General features: G+C 62.5%; 2 protein-coding genes and 1 long non-coding RNA gene across 4 annotated transcripts; 2 read left to right on the forward strand and 1 right to left on the reverse strand.

Moving 5' to 3' along the window:
* The first annotated feature begins 228 nt into the window (after positions 1-228).
* On the forward strand, positions 229-10,595 carry LOC125320703 (zinc finger protein 850-like). Its single transcript, XM_048293108.1, has 5 exons — positions 229-363; positions 734-815; positions 1,001-1,958; positions 5,259-6,724; positions 8,980-10,595. The coding sequence occupies exons 2-5, from the start codon at positions 761-763 to the stop codon at positions 9,996-9,998; spliced, it is 3,498 nt and encodes a 1,165-aa protein (XP_048149065.1). The 5' UTR covers positions 229-363; positions 734-760; the 3' UTR covers positions 9,999-10,595.
* Positions 2,184-4,258, reverse strand: LOC125320704. 2 transcript variants are annotated; one of them, XR_007201256.1, is made up of 2 exons: positions 3,910-4,258; positions 2,184-3,126 (listed from the first exon to the last, which is right to left on the reverse strand). It is a non-coding gene; the product is annotated as an uncharacterized LOC125320704 (long non-coding RNA). The 2 variants fall into 2 exon arrangements; XR_007201257.1 differs by having other exon boundaries at positions 3,732-4,258.
* A 7-nt stretch (positions 10,596-10,602) lies between the features above and the next one.
* Positions 10,603-18,475, forward strand: LOC125320702 (N-acetylmuramoyl-L-alanine amidase-like). Its single transcript, XM_048293107.1, is given in 9 exon segments — positions 10,603-11,027; positions 12,487-12,539; positions 15,571-15,743; positions 15,745-16,429; positions 16,971-16,987; positions 16,989-17,182; positions 17,984-18,107; positions 18,109-18,306; positions 18,384-18,475. Coding segments are annotated over 9 exon segments (1,872 nt in total). The 3' UTR covers positions 18,387-18,475.
* Positions 18,476-18,814: the final 339 nt, after the last annotated feature.

The raw sequence follows: 18,814 nt of genomic DNA on the forward strand, positions 1-18,814 counted from the left end.
CGCTCCCAGGAAGAGCCGCACTGGGAGGGATCGTGCTGCCAATTCCTTCCCGGTGCTGCCGGTGCCGCTCCCAGTGCTCCCAGTAGCGCTCCCAGTGCCGCGCGGGGCGGGGCCGCTTTGGGAGCCGCCCCGGGCCCAGCGCGGCTGCTTTGGGGTGTGGGAACGTGCCCGGGCCGGGGCGGGACCGGAGGAGCCGCGGGAGGAAGAGGAGGGAGGAGCGAGAGGAGGAAGAGGAAGAGGAGGAGCAGGAGGCGGAGGAGCAGGAAGAGGAGGAGCAGCAGCAGAAGCGCGCGGTTCCCCCGCCCGGCCGCTGAGGCCGCAGCTGCCCCGGCTCCGGCAGCATCGCCCCCCCCGCATCCCGAGGCGAGCGGGGAGGGGGAGCTCGCCCCAAATCCATCGGGGCTCTGCGGGGGCTTTCTCGCGGGGCAGGCGATGTTCGGAGCTTGCAGGAGCCCGAAGCTGAGGCGCAGATGCGCCTTGGGGGGGTGTGGGGGCGATGCCGGTTTTGGGGATCCCCGGGAGAGGCGGGGGGTGGAAGGCGGGAGCGGCGGAGTGGGGAGAGCCGAAGGGGCGATCCCGGAGCCGCGGGAGCCCCGGCAGCCTGGAGGGGTGGGGGAGGCTGGAGATGAGCGGGCTCCGGGCCCCCCGAGGCTGAACGGGGCGGGGACTTCTCGAGCTGGGCTTGGGCAGCACCAAACCCAAGGCGCTCAGGCCTTGTTTTCCCCCCGAGCAGGATTTGCCATCGGCAAGGCGCGGCCGGATGGAGGAGGAGGAGGCCGCGAGGAAGAGGGAGATGGCCCGGGAGCCGCAGGCAGGTGAGGAGGAAGTCAGTGGCCCTTTCCCCTCTGTCCTGCTCCATCTCCCAGCCCAGCATCGCCCCCGGCTGCAGGACAGCCCCGCTGCCGACGCCGTCCTGCCGGGGACGCACTGGGGGGATCTCCCTGCCCTTCCCTGTGGCACGGAGGCAAATGCCATCCTCTACTTGTCCTTCCTCCCCCAGACAAGGAGCTGAGCACGGAGCCCAGGGAGGACAAATGCCCGCGGCAGAAGCTGGTGGGAGAGGCCGTTTTGAGCGGCTCCACGGCGCAGGAATGCAACGGGGAGGAAAAGCCCCGGAGATGCCGCACGAGGAGGGGCTGCAAACGCAGCCCAAGGAGCTCCAAGGAGGAAGGAGCCTCGCTGGGCCGGGAAGGCGGCCGGAGCTGCGGCCGGAGCTCGGAGCTGGGGGTCCATGAGCAGCTTCACGCTGGGGAGAAGCCCCACAAGTGCTCGGAATGTGGGAAGAGTTTCAGGTGGAGATCCTACCTAATCCGCCACTGGACAGTCCACACTGGGGAACGGCCCTACGAGTGTGGGGAGTGTGGAAAGAGCTTCAGGTGGAGATCCTACCTAATCCGCCACTGGCCAGTCCACACCGGGGAGAGGCCCTACGAGTGTGGGGAGTGTGGGCAGAGCTGCAGAGACCACTCCAGCCTCATTGTCCACCAGAGGATCCACACCGGAGAGAGGCCATATGAGTGTGGGGAGTGTGGGAAGAGCTTCAGAGAAAGGTCCAAACTGATCATCCACCAGAGGATCCACACCGGGGAACGGCCCTACGAGTGTGGGGAGTGTGGGAAGAGGTTCAGCTGCAGGTCCAGCCTGATCATCCACCGGAGGATCCACACTGGGGAAATGCCCTACGAGTGTGGGGAGTGTGGGAAGAGGTTTAAGACCAGCACTGTTCTCCTCATGCACCAGCAGACGCACACTGGGGAGAGGCCCTACGAGTGCCCCGAGTGTGGGAAGAGGTTTCTGACCAGCTTCCGTCTCCTCCGGCACCAGCGCGTTCACACGGATGAGAGGCCCTTCCACTGCCCCGACTGCGGGAAGGGCTTCAAGTACAACTCCGGCTTCGTCAGACACCAGCGCATCCACACCGGGGAGAGGCCCTACGAGTGTGGGGAGTGTGGGAAGAGGTTTCCGACCACCAATGAGCTCCTCATGCACCAGCGCGTTCACACGGATGAGAGACCCTTCCGCTGCCCCGACTGCGGGAAGGGCTTCAAGGAAAACTCCAGCCTCATCGTCCACCGGCGCGTCCACACCGGGGAGAGGCCTTACGAGTGCCCCGAGTGTGGGAAGAGCTTCTCACAGAGCTCTAACTTGTCCCAACACCGACGGAGGCACCACTAAGGGAAGCGCCGCGAGTGCCCCGAGCGCGGGAAGAGCTTCGTGCGCTGCTCCAGCCCCATCCCCCGTGGGAGGATCGGCGTTGGATGATCCCCAGTGACCCCCATTGGGCAGAGCCCCGGAGATCCGTGGTGCCGCTGATCCGTGTTGGGAAGATACAGGAGAAGTGCTCACGAAGGATGCCTGCACGTCGGGCGGCTCTCTTGAAAGCTGTTTATTGCACAGCCAAAGTTGCAGCAGCTCAGGGAGTGGGTGGCCAGAGCCAGCCCTGCAGCTGTCACCTACAGCTCTGGGCACCCCTGAAGCCGCTTTCTGTTCAAGTTACAAAGCATTATTTACTTTTCTTTGCTGAGTATCTCAATCCATGAGAACCACTAAGCACCATACACAGCACCTTTACATCTGCCCACAGCCTATCACAGCTACTCCCATTATCATGTTTTAGTCATTATTATTCAATCCCAAGAGTAAGTTACAACTTAAGCGTCCAGTGCAAAATTCTCAGACCTTTCTTCTACCTGCCACATGGACATTTCTCGTTTGCCTGCCATATCTCTCTTTTTGGTAAAAACCTGTTTTCTATTTACTTTTGTTCTTCCTGAGACTCATTTAGGTGGTGAAGAACACGTCTTTGTTTGTAGTCCCACACCTTTGTCGTAATCATAAAAATCTCCTTCGCACTCATCTCCGACCTCTGCCGTCTCCGTTATTCAGTGATCACTGGTTCAGCAGAACATCTTCTGCTCTATATCAAAACTTGCTTTCGGTTCTGTCTCATCCCCAGTTTGTACATTCAGAGATCTTTCTGCCAAGCCGACGAACCTGTGCCACGTTCTTACCAAATTTTCATCCTCTCCAACAGGAAGGCACCAGGCTGGGGGGCTCCGCCTCTTCTGGCTCCCCGTGGCCTTGACTTTCTTTTCGTTTCTCTTTGTCCTTTCCAAACACCCAAACCTGGGGTAAAAATAAAGACGTTGAACTGAGACGCGGATGGGCACGTGGGGGGATCTTCCAGGGGATCTGCGGGATGCCGGCTTGGAGGGAGTTGGGGGTTCCTGGGAGGGACTTGGGGGTCGCTCAGGGCTTTGGGCACCCCAGGCCGAGCGGCTCCGGCTGCGCTGGGAGACCCTGGCAGAGGTTCTGCGGCAGCTGCTCAAGGACCCCCTGCCCTGGGCCTGTCCCCATGTCCCCCGTCCCTGTTCCCGGGGTCGCCTGTCCACGATCCCGCTCTCCCCGCTGTCACTCCTGCCCCCATTTATGTGTCCCCCCAGTGCCAGTCCCGTCCCGCTCCCATCCCGGTCCGGATCCCGTTCCCGGTTCCATTCCCATTGTCTGTCCCGTTCCCACATTCCCGGTCCCTTCCCCATTCCCATTCCCACATTCCCGGTCCCTTCCCCATTCCCGGTCCCACATTCCCGGTCCCTTCCCCATTCCCATTCCCACTCCCACATTCCCATTCTCACATTCCCGGTCTCACATTCCCGGTCCCACATTCCCGGTCCCATTCCATTCCCATTCCCGTTCCCAATTTTCCAGTCCCTGCCCCGGGCCCCTCTCACCGGACGCCGCCGCCATCGCCCCGGCCCCGCCCACCGGCGCCCACCAATCACCGCGCGCGATCGCGCCCGGATTTGCATAACCCCGCCCTCCCGGTGGCCACGCCCAGCACCGGCTGCGGCCGCCCCGGCTCCCCGTTTCCTCCCAGTTCCCTCCCAGCGCTCCCAGGAAGAGCCGCACTGGGAGGGATCGTGCTGCCAATTCCTTCCCGGTGCTGCCGGTGCCGCTCCCAGTGCTCCCAGTAGCGCTCCCAGTGCCGCGCGGGGCGGGGCCGCTTTGGGAGCCGCCCCGGGCCCAGCGCGGCTGCTTTGGGGTGTGGGAACGTGCCCGGGCCGGGGCGGGAGCGGAGGAGCCGCGGGAGGAAGAGGAGGGAGGAGCAGGAGGAGGAAGAGGAAGAGGAGGAGCAGGAGGCGGAGGAGCAGGAAGAGGAGGAGCAGCAGCAGAAGCGCGCGGTTCCCCCGCCCGGCCGCTGAGGCCGCAGCTGCCCCGGCTCCGGCAGCATCGCCCCCCCCGCATCCCGAGGCGAGCGGGGAGGAGGAGCTCGCCCCAAATCCATCGGGGCTCTGCGGGGGCTTTCTCGCGGGGCAGGCGATGTTCGGAGCTTGCAGGAGCCCGAAGCTGAGGCGCAGATGCGCCTTGGGGGGGTGTGGGGGCGATGCCGGTTTTGGGGATCCCCGGGAGAGGCGGGGGGTGGAAGGCGGGAGCGGCGGAGTGGGGAGAGCCGAAGGGGCGATCCCGGAGCCGCGGGAGCCCCGGCAGCCTGGAGGGGTGGGGGAGGCTGGAGATGAGCGGGCTCCGGGCCCCCCGAGGCTGAACGGGGCGGGGACTTCTCGAGCTGGGCTTGGGCAGCACCAAACCCAAGGCGCTCAGGCGTCGTTTTCCCCCCGAGCAGGATTTGCCATCGGCAAGGCGCGGCCGGATGGAGGAGGAGGAGGCCGCGAGGAAGAGGGAGATGGCCCGGGAGCCGCAGGCAGGTGAGGAGGAAGTCAGTGGCCCTTTCCCCTCTGTCCTGCTCCATCTCCCAGCCCAGCATCGCCCCCGGCTGCAGGACAGCCCCGCTGCCGACGCCGTCCTGCCGGGGACGCACTGGGGGGATCTCCCTGCCCTTCCCTGTGGCACGGAGGCAAATGCCATCCTCTGCTTGTCCTTCCTCCCCCAGACAAGGAGCTGAGCACGGAGCCCAGGGAGGACAAATGCCCACGGCAGAAGCTGGTGGGAGAGGCCGTTTTGAGCGGCTCCACGGCGCAGGAATGCAACGGGGAGGAAAAGCCCCGGAGATGCCGCACGAGGAGGGGCTGCAAACGCAGCCCAAGGAGCTCCAAGGAGGAAGGAGCCTCGCTGGACTGGGAAGGCGGCCGGAGCTGCGGCCGGAGCTCGGAGCTGGGGGTCCATGAGCAGCTTCACGCTGGGGAGAAGCCCCACAAGTGCTCGGAATGTGGGAAGAGCTTCAGCCAGAGCTCCCATCTCATCCGTCACTGGACAGTCCACACCGGGGAGAGGCCCTACGAGTGTGGGGAGTGTGGGCAGAGCTGCAGAGACCGCTCCAGACTCATTATCCACCAGAGGATCCACACTGGGGAGAGGCCCTACGAGTGTGGGGAGTGTGGGAAGGGCTTCAGAGACCACTCCAGACTCATCAACCACCAGAGGACCCACACTGGGGAGAGGCCGTATGAGTGTGGGGAGTGTGGGAAGAGCTTCAGAGACCGCTCCAGAGTCATCGTCCACCAGAGGATCCACACTGGGGAGAGGCCCTATGAGTGTCCCGAGTGTGGGAAGAGGTTCAGCTGCAGGTCCAACCTGATCGTCCACCAGAGGATCCACACTGGGGAAATGCCCTACAAGTGTGGGGAGTGTGGGAAGAGGTTTCCGACCAGCACTGATCTCCTCAAGCACCGGCGCGTTCACACGGATGAGAGGCCCTTCTACTGCCCCGAGTGCGGGAAGGGCTACAAGCAAAACTCCACCCTCGTCGCCCACCGGCGCATCCACACCGGGGAGAGGCCCCATGAGTGTGGGGAGTGTGGGAAGAGGTTTCCGACCAGCTCTGCTCTTCTCCGGCACCAGAGGATCCACACCGGGGAGAGGCCCTACGAGTGTCCCGACTGCGGGAAGAGGTTTCGGACCAGCTCCACTCTCCTCCAGCACCAGCGCGTTCACACGGATGAGAGGCCCTTCAGCTGCCCCGACTGCGGGAAGGGCTTCAAGCAAAACTCCACCCTCATCGCCCACCAGCGCGTCCACACCGGGGAGAGGCCCTTCGAGTGTGGGGAGTGTGGGAAGAGCTTCAGGCAGAGGTCTGGCCTGATCGTCCACCAGAGGATCCACACGGGGGAGAGGCCCTACGAGTGTCCCAAGTGTGGGAAGAGCTTCAGCAAGAGCACCAGTCTGATCGTCCACCAGAGGATCCACACTGGGGAGAGGCCCTACGAGTGTGGGGAGTGTGGGAGGAGCTTCAGCCAGGGCTTCATCCTGATCAACCACCAGAGGATCCACACCGGGGAGAGGCCCTACGAGTGTGGGGTGTGTGGGAAGAGCTTCAGCTGCAGTTCCAACCTGACTGTCCACCAGAGGATCCACACCGGGGAGAGGCCCTATGAGTGTCCCCAGTGTGGGAAGAGGTTTCAGACCAGCTTTCGTCTCCTCCGGCACCAGCGCATCTACACGGATGAGAGGCCCTTCCGCTGCTCCGACTGCAGGAAGGGCTTCAAGGAAAACTCCACCCTCATCAAGCACCGGCGCATCCACACCGGGGAGAGGCCCTACAAGTGCCCCGACTGCGGGAAGGGCTTCAAGGTAAACTCCACCCTCGTCGCCCACCGGCGCCTCCACACCGGGGAGAGGCCCTACGAGTGTCCCGAGTGTGGGAAGAGCTTCAAGCAAAACTCCACGCTCGTCACCCACCGGCGCATCCACACCGGGGAGAGGCCCTACGAGTGCCCCGAGTGTGGGAAGAGCTTCTCACAGAAATCTGGCTTGACCAAACACCAACGGAGGCACCGCTAAGGGAAGCCCTGCGAGTGCCCCGAGTGCAGGAAGAGCTTCGTGTGCTGCTCCAGCCCCATCCCCCGTGGGAGGATCAGTGTTGGATGATCCCCAGTGACCCCCATTGGGCAGAGCCCCAGAGATCCATGCTGCCGCTGATCCGTGTTGGGAAGGCACCAGGCTGGGGGGCTCCGCCTCTTCCTGGCTCCCCGTGGCCTTGACTTTCTTTTCGTTTCTCTTTGTCCTTTCCAGACACCCAAACCCGGGGTAGAAATAAAGACGTTGAACTGAGGCGCAGATGGGCACGTGGGGGGATCTTCCAGGGGATCTGGGGGATGCCGGCTTGGAGGGAGTTGGGGGTTCCTGGGAGGGACTTGGGGGTCGCTAAGGGCTTTGGGCACCCCAGGCCGAGCGGCTCCGGCTGCGCTGGGAGACCCTGGCAGAGGTTCTGCAGCAGCTGCTCAAGGACCCCCTGCCCTGGGCCTGTCCCCATGTCCCCCGTCCCTGTTCCCGGGGTCGCCTGTCCACGATCCCGCTCTCCCCGCTGTCACTCCTGCCCCCATTTATGTGTCCCCCCAGTGCCAGTCCCGTCCCGCTCCCATCCCGGTCCGGATCCCGTTCCCGGTCCCATTCCCATTGTCTGTGCCGTTCCCACATTCCCGGTCCCTTCCCCATTCCCATTCCCACATTCCCGGTCCCTTCCCCATTCCCCGTCTCACATTCCCGGTCCCACATTCCCGGTCCCGTCCCCATTCCCGGTCCCACATTCCCGGTCCCATTCCATTCCATTCCCGGTCTCACATTCCCGGTCCCATTCCATTCCATTCCCGTTCCCAATTTTCCATTCCCTGCCCCGGGCCCCTCTCACCGGACGCCGCCGCCATCGCCCCGGCCCCGCCCACCGGCGCCCACCAATCACCGCGCGCGATCGCGCCCGGATTTGCATAACCCCGCCCTCCCGGTGGCCACGCCCAGCACCGGCTGCGGCCGCCCCGGCTCCCCGTTTCCTCCCAGTTCCCTCCCAGCGCTCCCAGGAAGAGCCGCACTGGGAGGGATCGTGCTGCCAATTCCTTCCCGGTGCTGCCGGTGCCGCTCCCAGTGCTCCCAGTAGCGCTCCCAGTGCCGCGCGGGGCGGGGCCGCTTTGGGAGCCGCCCCGGGCCCAGCGCGGCTGCTTTGGGGTGTGGGAACGTGCCCGGGCCGGGGCGGGAGCGGAGGAGCCGCGGGAGGAAGAGGAGGGAGGAGCGGGAGGAGGAAGAGGAAGAGGAGGAGCAGGAGGCGGAGGAGCAGGAAGAGGAGGAGCAGCAGCAGAAGCGCGCGGTTCCCCCGCCCGGCCGCTGAGGCCGCAGCTGCCCCGGCTCCGGCAGCATCGCCCCCCCCGCATCCCGAGGCGAGCGGGGAGGGGGAGCCCGCCCCAAATCCATCGGGGCTCTGCGGGGGCTTTCTCGCGGGGCAGGCGATGTTCGGAGCTTGCAGGAGCCCGAAGCTGAGGCGCAGATGCGCCTTGGGGGGGTGTGGGGGCGATGCCGGTTTTGGGGATCCCCGGGAGAGGCGGGGGGTGGAAGGCGGGAGCGGCGGAGTGGGGAGAGCCGAAGGGGCGATCCCGGAGCCGCGGGAGCCCCGGCAGCCTGGAGGGGTGGGGGAGGCTGGAGATGAGCGGGCTCCGGGCCCCCCGAGGCTGAACGGGGCGGGGACTTCTCGAGCTGGGCTTGGGCAGCACCAAACCCAAGGCGCTCAGGCGTCGTTTTCCCCCCGAGCAGGATTTGCCATCGGCAAGGCGCGGCCGGATGGAGGAGGAGGAGGCCGCGAGGAAGAGGGAGATGGCCCGGGAGCCGCAGGCAGGTGAGGAGGAAGTCAGTGGCCCTTTCCCCTCTGTCCTGCTCCATCTCCCAGCCCAGCATCGCCCCCGGCTGCAGGACAGCCCCGCTGCCGACGCCGTCGTGCCGGGGACGCACTGGGGGGATCTCCCTGCCCTTCCCTGTGGCACGGAGGCAAATGGCATCCTCTGCTTGTCCTTCCTCCCCCAGACAAGGAGCTGAGCACGGAGCCCAGGGAGGACAAATGCCCGCGACAGAAGCTGGTGGGAGAGGCCGTTTTGAGCGGCTCCACGGCACAGGAATGCAACGGGGAGGAAAAGCCCCGGAGATGCCGCACGAGGAGGGGCTGCAAACGCAGCCCAAGGAGCTCCAAGGAGGAAGGAGCCTCGCTGGGCCGGGAAGGCGGCCGGAGCTGCGGCCGGAGCTCGGAGCTGGGGGTCCATGAGCAGCTTCACGCTGGGGAGAAGCCCCACAAGTGCTCGGAATGTGGGAAGAGCTTCAGCTGGAGATCCCATCTCCTCCACCACAGGAAAATCCACACTGGAGAGAGGCCCTACGAGTGTGGGGAGTGCGGGAAGAGCTTCAGACACAGCTCCAGCCTGATCCAGCACCAGAGGATCCACACCGGGGAGAGGCCCTACGAGTGTGAGGAGTGTGGGAAGAGCTTCAGACACAGCTCCAGCCTGATCCAGCACCAGCGGATCCACACTGGGGAGAGGCCGTATGAGTGTGGGGAGTGTGGGAAGAGCTTCAGGCAGGGCCCCGGCCTGATCCAGCACCAGAGGATCCACACCGGGGAACGGCCCTATGAGTGTGGGGAGTGTGGGAAGAGGTTTCCATGGAGCTCCGATCTCCTCAAGCACCAGAGAACACACACGGATGAGAGGCCCTTTCGCTGCCCCGACTGCGGGACGGGCTTCAGGTGCAACTTCTACCTCGTCGCCCACCGGCGCAGCCACACCGGGGAGAGGCCCTACGAGTGTGGGGAGTGTGGGAAGAGGTTTCCGACCAGCTCTGAATTCCTCAAGCACCAGCGGGCGCACACCGGGGAGAAGCCGTTCGAGTGCCCCGAGTGTGGGAAGAGGTATCAGAACAGGTCCAGTCTCCTCCTGCACCAGCGGATGCACACCGGGGAGAGGCCCTACGAGTGTGGGGAGTGTGGGAAGAGGTTTCACACCAGCACCTATCTCCTCCAGCACCAGCACATTCACACGGATGAGAGGCCCTTCTACTGCCCCGACTGCGGGAAGGGCTTCAAGCAAAACTCCACCCTCATCAGGCACCGGCGCGTCCACACCGGGGAGAGGCCCTTCGAGTGTGGGGAGTGTGGGAAGAGCTTCAGGCAGAGGTCCGGCCTGATCATCCACCAGAGGATCCACACGGGGGAGAGGCCCTACGAGTGTCCCCAGTGTGGGAAGAGCTTCTCACAGAGCTCTAACTTGTCCCGACACCGACGGAGGCACCGCTAAGGGAAGCGCCGCGAGTGCCCCGAGCGCAGGAAGAGCTTCGTGCGCTGCTTTAGCCCCATCCCCCGTGGGAGGATCGGCGTTGGATGATCCCCAGTGACCCCCGTTGGGCAGAGCCCCGGAGATCCGTGGTGCTGCTGATCCGTGTTGGGAAGGCACCAGGCTGGGGGGCTCCGCCTCTTCCTGGCTCCCTGTGGGCACCTGGACTCATCCACCGATGAACATCTGAAATCTGTTGGGGAGAGCAGATTTGTCGTCTTCCAACCTCAGGAAATCTCACCTTTTGCGTCTTTTGGTGGCATCCAGCAACGCTGGATGTCCTTGGAGGTCTTCTCCAACCTAAATCCATCGTTTTTAATCTCTCTGGCCCACGGGCGTCTTCCACAGCCATATGGGGGTTGACTGGGGCAAAACCCACGATTTTGGAGACATTGGGGTGGAAACCCCTCCAAAAAAGGTTCTTCCCACCCACCCAAGCACGTGGGTGCTCAGCTGGCACAGACAGGGAAATGCTTTTGGTTTGGCCTTGGTTTTCTTTCGTTTTCTGTTCATCCGTTCGAAACACCTGAAACTGGGCTAAAAATAAAGATGTCAAACTAAGACGTGGATGGGGACATGGGGGGACATGGATGGGGACATGGGGAACACATACGGGGACACAAACTGGGACACCGCCGGTGCCACCACGGTGCCACCACCACCATCGTCTCGGCCACGGCCAAGCGCTGCCCGATGCGGTTCCTGCCACCACGTCCCCACTGTCACCACCGCGTTGTCCCAGCTGAATATCACCACCCAGCAGGGTGTTCAGCTGGTGACAAGTGGCCCAGAAGCGGGTGACAGCCACCAGGGTGTCCCAGAGCCGCCACAGCTGCCGGGCCAGCGCGGAGGTGCCCAGGGCCACTGCGCCCAGGGGACCTCAGCCTGGGGACAGGGCAAGGGTCAGTGTCAGCCGCGGGGTCACGTGGCCCCGTGCTGGGTGTCACTGGACACGTCCTGGTGGCAGTGGTGCGGTGACATTGTCCCCCTGATGTGTGTCCTGGTAGCATCGTGTCCCTTCCCCTCCATGTGTCGCTGTCCCCTGTCCCCTTCCATGTGTCCCCGTCCCCTTCCGTGTGTCCCCGTCCCCTTCCACGTGTCCCCATCCCTTTCCGTGTGTCCCCGTCCCCTTTCGTGTGTCCCCGTCCCCTCCCGTGTGTCCCCATCCCCTCCGTGTGTCCCCATCCCCTTCCGTGTGTCCTCGTCCCCTCCCGTGTGTCCTCGTCCCCTTCCATGTGTCCCCGTCCCCTTCCGTGTGTCCCCGTCCCCTCCCGTGTGTCCCCATCCCCTTCCGTGTGTCCCCATCCCCTTCCGTGTGTCCTCGTCCCCTCCCGTGTGTCCTCGTCCCCTTCCATGTGTCCCCGTCCCCTTTCGTGTGTCCCCGTCCCCTCCCGTGTGTCCCCATCCCCTCCGTGTGTCCCCATCCCCTTCCGTGTGTCCTCGTCCCCTCCCGTGTGTCCTCGTCCCCTTCCGTGTGTCCCCGTCCCCTTCCGTGTGTCCCCGTCCCCTTCCACGTGTCCCCATCCCTTTCCGTGTGTCCCCGTCCCCTTCCGTGTGTCCCCGTCCCCTTCCGCGTGTCCTCGTCCCCTTTCGTGTGTCCCTGTCCCCTTTCGTGTGTCCCTGTCCCTTCCGTGTGTCCCCGTCCCCTTCCGTGTGTCCCCGTCCCTTTCCGTGTGTCCCCGTCCCCTCCGTGTGTCCTCATCCCCTTCCGTGTGTCCCCGTCCCCTTCCGTGTGTCCTCATCCCCTTCCGTGTGTCCCCGTCCCCTTCCGTGTGTCCCCGTCCCCTCCGTGTGTCCTCATCCCCTCCGTGTGTCCTCATCCCCCTCCGTGTGTCCCTGTCCCCTTCCGTGTGTCCTCGTCCCCTCCCGTGTGTCCTCATCCCCTCCCGTGTGTCCCCATCCCCTTTCGTGTGTCCCCGTCCCCTTCCGTGTGTCCCTGTCCCCTTCCGTGTGTCCCCGTCCCCTCCGTGTGTCCTCATCCCCTTCCGTGTGTCCCTGTCCCCTTCCGTGTGTCCCCGTCCCCTTCCGTGTGTCCCTGTCCCCTCCGTGTGTCCTCATCCCCTCCCGTGTGTCCCCATCCCCTTCCGTGTGTCCCCGTCCCCTTCCGCGTGTCCTCATCCCCTTCCGTGTGTCCCCGTCCCCTCCCGTGTGTCCCCATCCCCTTCCGTGTGTCCCCGTCCCCTTCCGCGTGTCCTCATCCCCTTCCGTGTGTCCCTGTCCCCTCCCGTGTGTCCCTGCCCCTCCCCCGCCGTCCCTGTCCCCCGCCCCCAGCGGGGCCGAAGTCCCCGAGGTGCTGTCCCCGTGTCCTGCAGGGTGTCCCCGTGTCCCGCAGGACATTTCTGTGTCCCTCAGGGTGTCCCCCGTGTCCCGCAGGGTGTCCCCGTGTCCTGCAGGAGGTCCCCGTGTCCCGCAGGACATTTCTGTGTCCTTTGGGTCTCCCCGTGTCCCGCAGGATGTTCCCGTGGCTGCTCCTGGCGCTGAGCGTCTGCGCCCGCCCCGGCACAGGTAGGGGCACCCCACACACCCCGTGACACCCCACGACATCCCACGACACCCTTTGTCCTCTGGGTTTGGGTCCTTTCCCTCTTTTTTGGGTTCTTTCCCCTTATTTTGGATCCTTTCCCCCTCTTTTGGGTCCTTTCCCCTTATTTTGGATCCTTTCCCCCTCTTTTGGGTCCTTTCCCCTTACTTTGGATCCTTTCCCCCTCTTTTGGGTCCTTTCCCCTTATTTTGGATCCTTTCCCCCTCTTTTGGGTCCTTTCCCCTTATTTTGGATCCTTTCCCCCTCTTTTGGGTCCTTTCCCCTTATTTTGGATCCTTTCCCCTTATTTTGGATCCTTTCTCCGTCTTTTGGGTCCTTTCCCCTTATTTTGGATCCTTTCTCCCTCTTTTGGGTCCTTTCCCCTTATTTTGGATCCTTTCATCCTCTTTTGGCTCCTTTCTCCTTATTTTGGATCCTTTCCCCCTCTTTTGGGTCCTTTCCCCTTATTTTGGATCCTTTCCCCCTCTTTTGGGTCCTTTCCCCTTATTTTGGGTCCTTTCCCCTTATTTTGGATCCTTTCCCCCTCTTTTGGGTCCTTTCCCCTTATTTTGGATCCTTTCATCCTCTTTTGGCTCCTTTCCCCTTATTTTGGATCCTTTCCCCCTCTTTTGGGTCCTTTCCCCTTATTTTGGATCCTTTCCCCCTCTTTTGGGTCCTTTCCCCTTATTTTGGATCCTTTCTCCCTCTTTTGGGTCCTTTCCCCTTATTTTGGATCCTTTCCCCCTCTTTTGGGTCCTTTCCCCTTATTTTGGATCCTTTCTCCCTCTTTTAGGTCCTTTCCCCTTATTTTGGGTCCTTTCCCCTTATTTTGGATCCTTTCCCCCTCTTTTGGGTCCTTTCCCCTTATTTTGGATCCTTTCATCCTCTTTTGGCTCCTTTCCCCTTATTTTGGATCCTTTCCCCCTCTTTTGGGTCCTTTCCCCTTATTTTGGATCCTTTCCCCCTCTTTTGGGTCCTTTCCCCTTATTTTGGATCCTTTCCCCCTCTTTTGGGTCCTTTCCCCTTATTTTGGATCCTTTCCCCCTCTTTTGGGTCCTTTCCCCTTATTTTGGGTCCTTTCCCCTTATTTTGGATCCTTTCTCCGTCTTTTGGGTCCTTTCCCCCTCTTTTAGGTCCTTTCCCCTTATTTTGGATCCTTTCCCCTTATTTTGGATCCTTTCCCCCTCTTTTGGGTCCTTTCCCCTTATTTTGGATCCTTTCCCCCTCTTTTGGGTCCTTTCCCCTTATTTTGGATCCTTTCCCCCTCTTTTGGGTCCTTTCCTCTTATTTTGGATCCTTTCCCCCTCTTTTGGGTCCTTTCCCCTTATTTTGGATCCTTTCCCCCTCTTTTGGGTCCTTTCCCCTTATTTTGGATCCTTTCCCCCTCTTTTGGGTCCTTTCCCCTTATTTTGGATCCTTTCCCCCTCTTTTGGGTCCTTTCCCCTTATTTTGGATCCTTTCATCCTCTTTTGGCTCCTTTCCCCTTATTTTGGATCCTTTCCCCCTCTTTTGGGTCCTTTCCCCTTATTTTGGATCCTTTCTCCCTCTTTTGGGTCCTTTCCCCTTATTTTGGATCCTTTCCCCCTCTTTTGGGTCCTTTCCCCTTATTTTGGATCCTTTCCCCCTCTTTTGGGTCCTTTCCCCTTATTTTGGGTCCTTTCCCCTTATTTTGCATCCTTTCTCCGTCTTTTGGGTCCTTTCCCCCTCTTTTAGGTCCTTTCCCCTTATTTTGGATCCTTTCCCCTTATTTTGGATCCTTTCCCCCTCTTTTGGGTCCTTTCCCCTTATTTTGGATCCTTTCCCCCTCTTTTGGGTCCTTTCCCCTTATTTTGGATCCTTTCCCCCTCTTTTGGGTCCTTTCCCCTTATTTTGGATCCTTTCCCCCTCTTTTGGGTCCTTTCCCCTTATTTTGGATCCTTTCCCCCTCTTTTGGGTCCTTTCCCCTTATTTTGGATCCTTTCCCCCTCTTTTGGGTCCTTTCCCCTTATTTTGGATCCTTTCTCCCTCTTTTGGGTCCTTTCCCCTTATTTTGGATCCTTTCTCCCTCTTTTGGGTCCTTTCCCCTTATTTTGGATCCTTTCCCCCTCTTTTGGGTCCTTTCCCCTTATTTTGGATCCTTTCCCCCTCTTTTGGATCCTTTCCCTTATTTTGGGTCCTTTCCCCTTATTTTGGATCCTTTCTCCGTCTTTTGGGTCCTTTCATCCTCTTTTAGGTCCCTTTCCCCTTATTTTGGATCCTTTCCCCTTATTTTGGATCCTTTCCCCCTCTTTTGGGTCCTTTCCCCCTTATTTTGGATCCTTTCCCCCTCTTTTGGGTCCTTTCCCCTTATTTTGGATCCTTTCCCCCCTCTTTTGGGTCCTTTCCCCTTATTTTGGATCCTTTCCCCCTCTTTTGGGTCCTTTCCCCTTATTTTGGATCCTTTCCCCCTCTTTTGGGTCCTTTCCCCTTAATTTTGGATCCTTTCCCCCTCTTTTGGGTCCTTTCCCCTTATTTTGGATCCTTTCTCCCTCTTTTGGGTCCTTTCCCCTTATTTTGGATCCTTTCCCCCTCTTTTGGGTCCTTTCCCCTTATTTTGGATCCTTTCCCCCTCTTTTGGGTCCTTTCCCCTTATTTTGGATCCTTTCTCCCTCTTTTGGGTCCTTTCCCCTTATTTTGGATCCTTTCCCCTCTTTTGGGTCCTTTCCCCTTATTTTGGATCCTTTCCCCTTATTTTGGATCCTTTCTCCGTCTTTTGGATCCTTTCCCCTCTTTTGGGTCCTTTCCCCTTATTTTGGATCCTTTCCCCCTCTTTTGGGTCCTTTCCCCTTATTTTGGATCCTTTCCCCCTCTTTTGGGTCCTTTCCCCTTATTTTGGATCCTTTCCCCCTCTTTTGGGTCCTTTCCCCTTATTTTGGATCTTTTCCCCCTATTTTAGGTGCCCTCCCCTTGCTTTCGGCACATTTTTGGGTGCATCCCCCCCTCCAACCCCCTCTGACCCCTTAACTCCCCCCCACCCCCCACCCGCTGTCCCCCCAGGTGTGTCCCCAGATGTCCCCCCACGCCACATGGACTCGCTGCTCGACATCCTGGACGCTCTCGAGTCCCCAGCCCGGGGCGGCTCCCCCGGCACCGCCGTGGCCTTGGCGAGGGGGCTGGGGGTCTGCAGCACCCTGGGCTGCCGGGCAGTGCTGGGCGAGCCCCCCGGGACCCCCCGAACGCCCCCCGGTTGTCACCCCGGGCCAGTGGCAGCTCCTGACCGAGCTCCTCCGCCACGACCCGGCGACACCGGAGCTTGGGGCGGTGCTGGCCCCTGACGGCTCCACGGTGGCCCTCGGTCCGCTCCTGGCCGGCATCGAGGTGGGGCTGAGATCCGGGGGGGTTGGGCAACCCCTCCCCACCCTGGACCCGCCCGCCGACCCCCTCTTGGCTGTCACCATCGCCGAGGCTTTGGGGACATCCTTCCTGCTGGCGCGGGGGGGTGACAACAACGCCACCGCGCTGGGACCCGACGGCTGCTGGGACGATGTGGAGAACCCCCAAAATTACACCTTGAGGGGTCCCCCGTCCCCTGTCCCCGACCCTGTGGCCATCGGGGCCATGGATGGGGTGGTCCTGGGGGCGCAGCTGGCCCGGGAACCCCTCCCAGTGGCCGAACTGCTCCGGGGCTACTACGGGACCGGGAATGGCTCGGAAGGGGGGAGACCCCCCAGCAGTTATCGGCGCCGGGATTTTGGGGCGCTGGTGGGACAGGAACGTCTGGAGAAGGAGGTGGCGGCGATTTTGGGGCTGCTGAGGACGCTGTCGCCCATCCCGGAGCTGCTGAGGGACGTGGGGACACAGGAGGTGGCGACCGTGGCTCGTTGGGCGGCGCGGGAGTTCAGCGAGCGCTACGTGGGTACGGGCGGGGTGGCACCTCGTGAGTGGGGGTGGCACCCCCTAAACGGGGTTGTCACCTCCCAGACAGGGGTGTCACCCCCTGAATGGGGTTGTCACCCCGAAAGGGGGTTGTCACCTCCCAAATGGCAGTTGTCACAGCACAAATGGGGGTTGTCACCCCACAAAGGCAGGGAGAGGGTTTGGAAGGGGCCACCACCACGTCCCTTGGGTGGCCACTACCGTGTCTCCTGGATGGCCACCCCTGTGTCCGCTGGACACCGGCCACCTCCATGTCCTCTGGATGTCCACCATTGTGTCTGCTAGACACCGGCCACCTCCCTGTCCCCTCGATGAGTCCCAGGAGGGTCCTTCAGCCGGACAAATGCCACTGTCCCCACATGGACACTGCCATGTCCCCAAGGACCTGTCCAGCCCCTTATCCCCAACACGGACTCCTACCATGTCCCCACAAGGCCTCTGCCGTGTCCCCAAGGAGTTCCTTGTCCCCCCATGTCCCCAAGGTCTCGGGGGACAACACCTCCATCCCATTGTCCTGGCAGAGTGCCCGGCCATCGTGCCCCCGCTGCCTGTGGGGGGCCCGTCCCTACCGGGGCACCCCGTCCCTGCTGCGGCCCCCGCTGGGCTCGGTGTTCCTGCACCACACCCTGGAGCCGGCGCGGCCCTGCCGGACCTTCGGTGCCTGCGCCCGCGCCATGAGGGACATGCAGCGCTTCCACCAGGACACCCGCGGCTGGGACGACATCGGCTACAGGTCACCGTCACCCCCCTCTGGTTCCTGTCACCTCCCATGGGCCCTGGCACCCCCCTGTGGGGCGGGTTATTGTCCCCCTGTGGGCACTGCCACCCCCATTGTCACCCCTCACAGTCCCTGTCACCCCCATGGGTCTCCGTCACCCTCCGTGGTCCCCATCGCAGTCCCCCTGCAGTCCCCATCACTGTCACCCCATTGTCCCACCACTGTCCCCTCACTGTCCCCTCGCTGTCCCCTCACTGTCCCCTCACTGTCCCCTCACTGCTCCCTCACTGTCCCATCACTGTCCCCTCGCTGTCCCTTCACTGTCCCCTCACTGTCCCCTCGCTGTCCCCTCACTGTCCCCCACTGTCCCCCCACTGTCCCCCCACTGTCCCCTCACTGTCCCCCACTGTCCCCTCACTGTCCCCCACTGTCCCCCCACTGTCCCCCCCACTGTCCCCCTGCAGTCCCCTCACTGTCCCCTCGCTGTCCCCTCACTGTCCCCATCGCTGTCCCCTCACTGTCCCCTCACTGTCCCATCACTGTCCCCTCATTGTCCCTCACTGCCCCCTCACTGTCCCCTCACTGTCCCCCACTGTCCCCCCACTGTCCCCCCACTGTCCCCCTGCAGTCCCCTCACTGTCCCCCTCACTGTCCCCCTCACTGTCCCCTCACTGTCCCCTCACTGTCCCCCTCGCTGTCCCTTCACTGTCCCCCTCACTGTCCCCTCACTGTCCCATCACTGTCCCATCATTGCCCCATCACTGCCCCATCACTGTCCCTCACTGTCTCATCACTGTCCCCGTCGTGTCCTCGCAGTTTCGTGGTGGGCTCGGACGGGTACCTGTACGAGGGCCGGGGGTGGCACTGGGTCGGTGCCCACACCAAGGGCTACAACACCCGAGGCTTCGGCGTTGGCATCGTCGGCGACTTCACGGCCACCCCTGCCGGACCCCGACACCCTGGCCCTGGTGCGGGACCAGCTCCTGCCCTGCGCCGTCCGCTCCGGCCACGTCCGGCCGGACTTCACCCTGCGTGGCCACCGCCAGCTCGGCCACACTGACTGCCCCGGCAATGCCCTCTTCCAGGAGATCCAGAGCTGGCCCGGCTTCCAGGGGACACCGGTGGCCCCGGGGCTCGGGGTGGGTGACCGGTGGCGTGGGTGGGATGGGGTTTGGGGTCATCTTGGGACTGACCATGGGTTTTGTCCACCCTGCAGTGAGGAGCGGCTCTGGCTGGGCTGGGCTGGGCAGGACGGGGGCGGGAGAGGTTGGACACTGGTCCAGATGGACACCAGCCCAGTGTGGATGGACACTGGTCCAGCAGATGTTGGTCTGATGGATCCCAGCTGGACCCTGGTCTGGATGGACACTAAACCCATGGATCCCAGCTGGACTCTGCTCTGGATGGTCCCTGGCCCTGCAGCCCCCCAGCTTGGCAAGCTCCCAGCCCAGATGACCACCAGCCTGGCCACATCCTGGCCCACCCCACTGGCCCAGCAGCCCATCCAAGTAGCCCCAACCCTCCCTAAAATAAACCCAATTCCAGAACATGAGCTCCGGGTGGTCCCTGCAGAGCAAGGGGGAAACTGAGGCACGGGCTGGAGGTGGCTTTGAGGTGCTGGGAGGGGACATCGGGAGCGACTGGGGG

Source organism: Corvus hawaiiensis (assembly GCF_020740725.1).
Source record: "Corvus hawaiiensis isolate bCorHaw1 chromosome 32 unlocalized genomic scaffold, bCorHaw1.pri.cur SUPER_32e, whole genome shotgun sequence".
Lineage (NCBI taxonomy): Eukaryota > Metazoa > Chordata > Aves > Passeriformes > Corvidae > Corvus > Corvus hawaiiensis.

Excerpts from the sequence above, each read along its gene's own strand:
- LOC125320703 (XM_048293108.1), top strand. The coding sequence starts at position 761 with ATGGAGGAGGAGGAGGCCGCGAGGAAGAGGGAGATGGCCCGGGAGCCG. Across the intron at positions 816-1,000 it reads GGCCCGGGAGCCGCAGGCAG|ACAAGGAGCTGAGCACGGAG; the intron begins GTGAGGAGGAAG and ends TTCCTCCCCCAG. Across the intron at positions 1,959-5,258 it reads TGTGGGGAGTGTGGGAAGAG|CTGCAGAGACCGCTCCAGAC; the intron begins GTTTCCGACCAC and ends GTGTGGGCAGAG.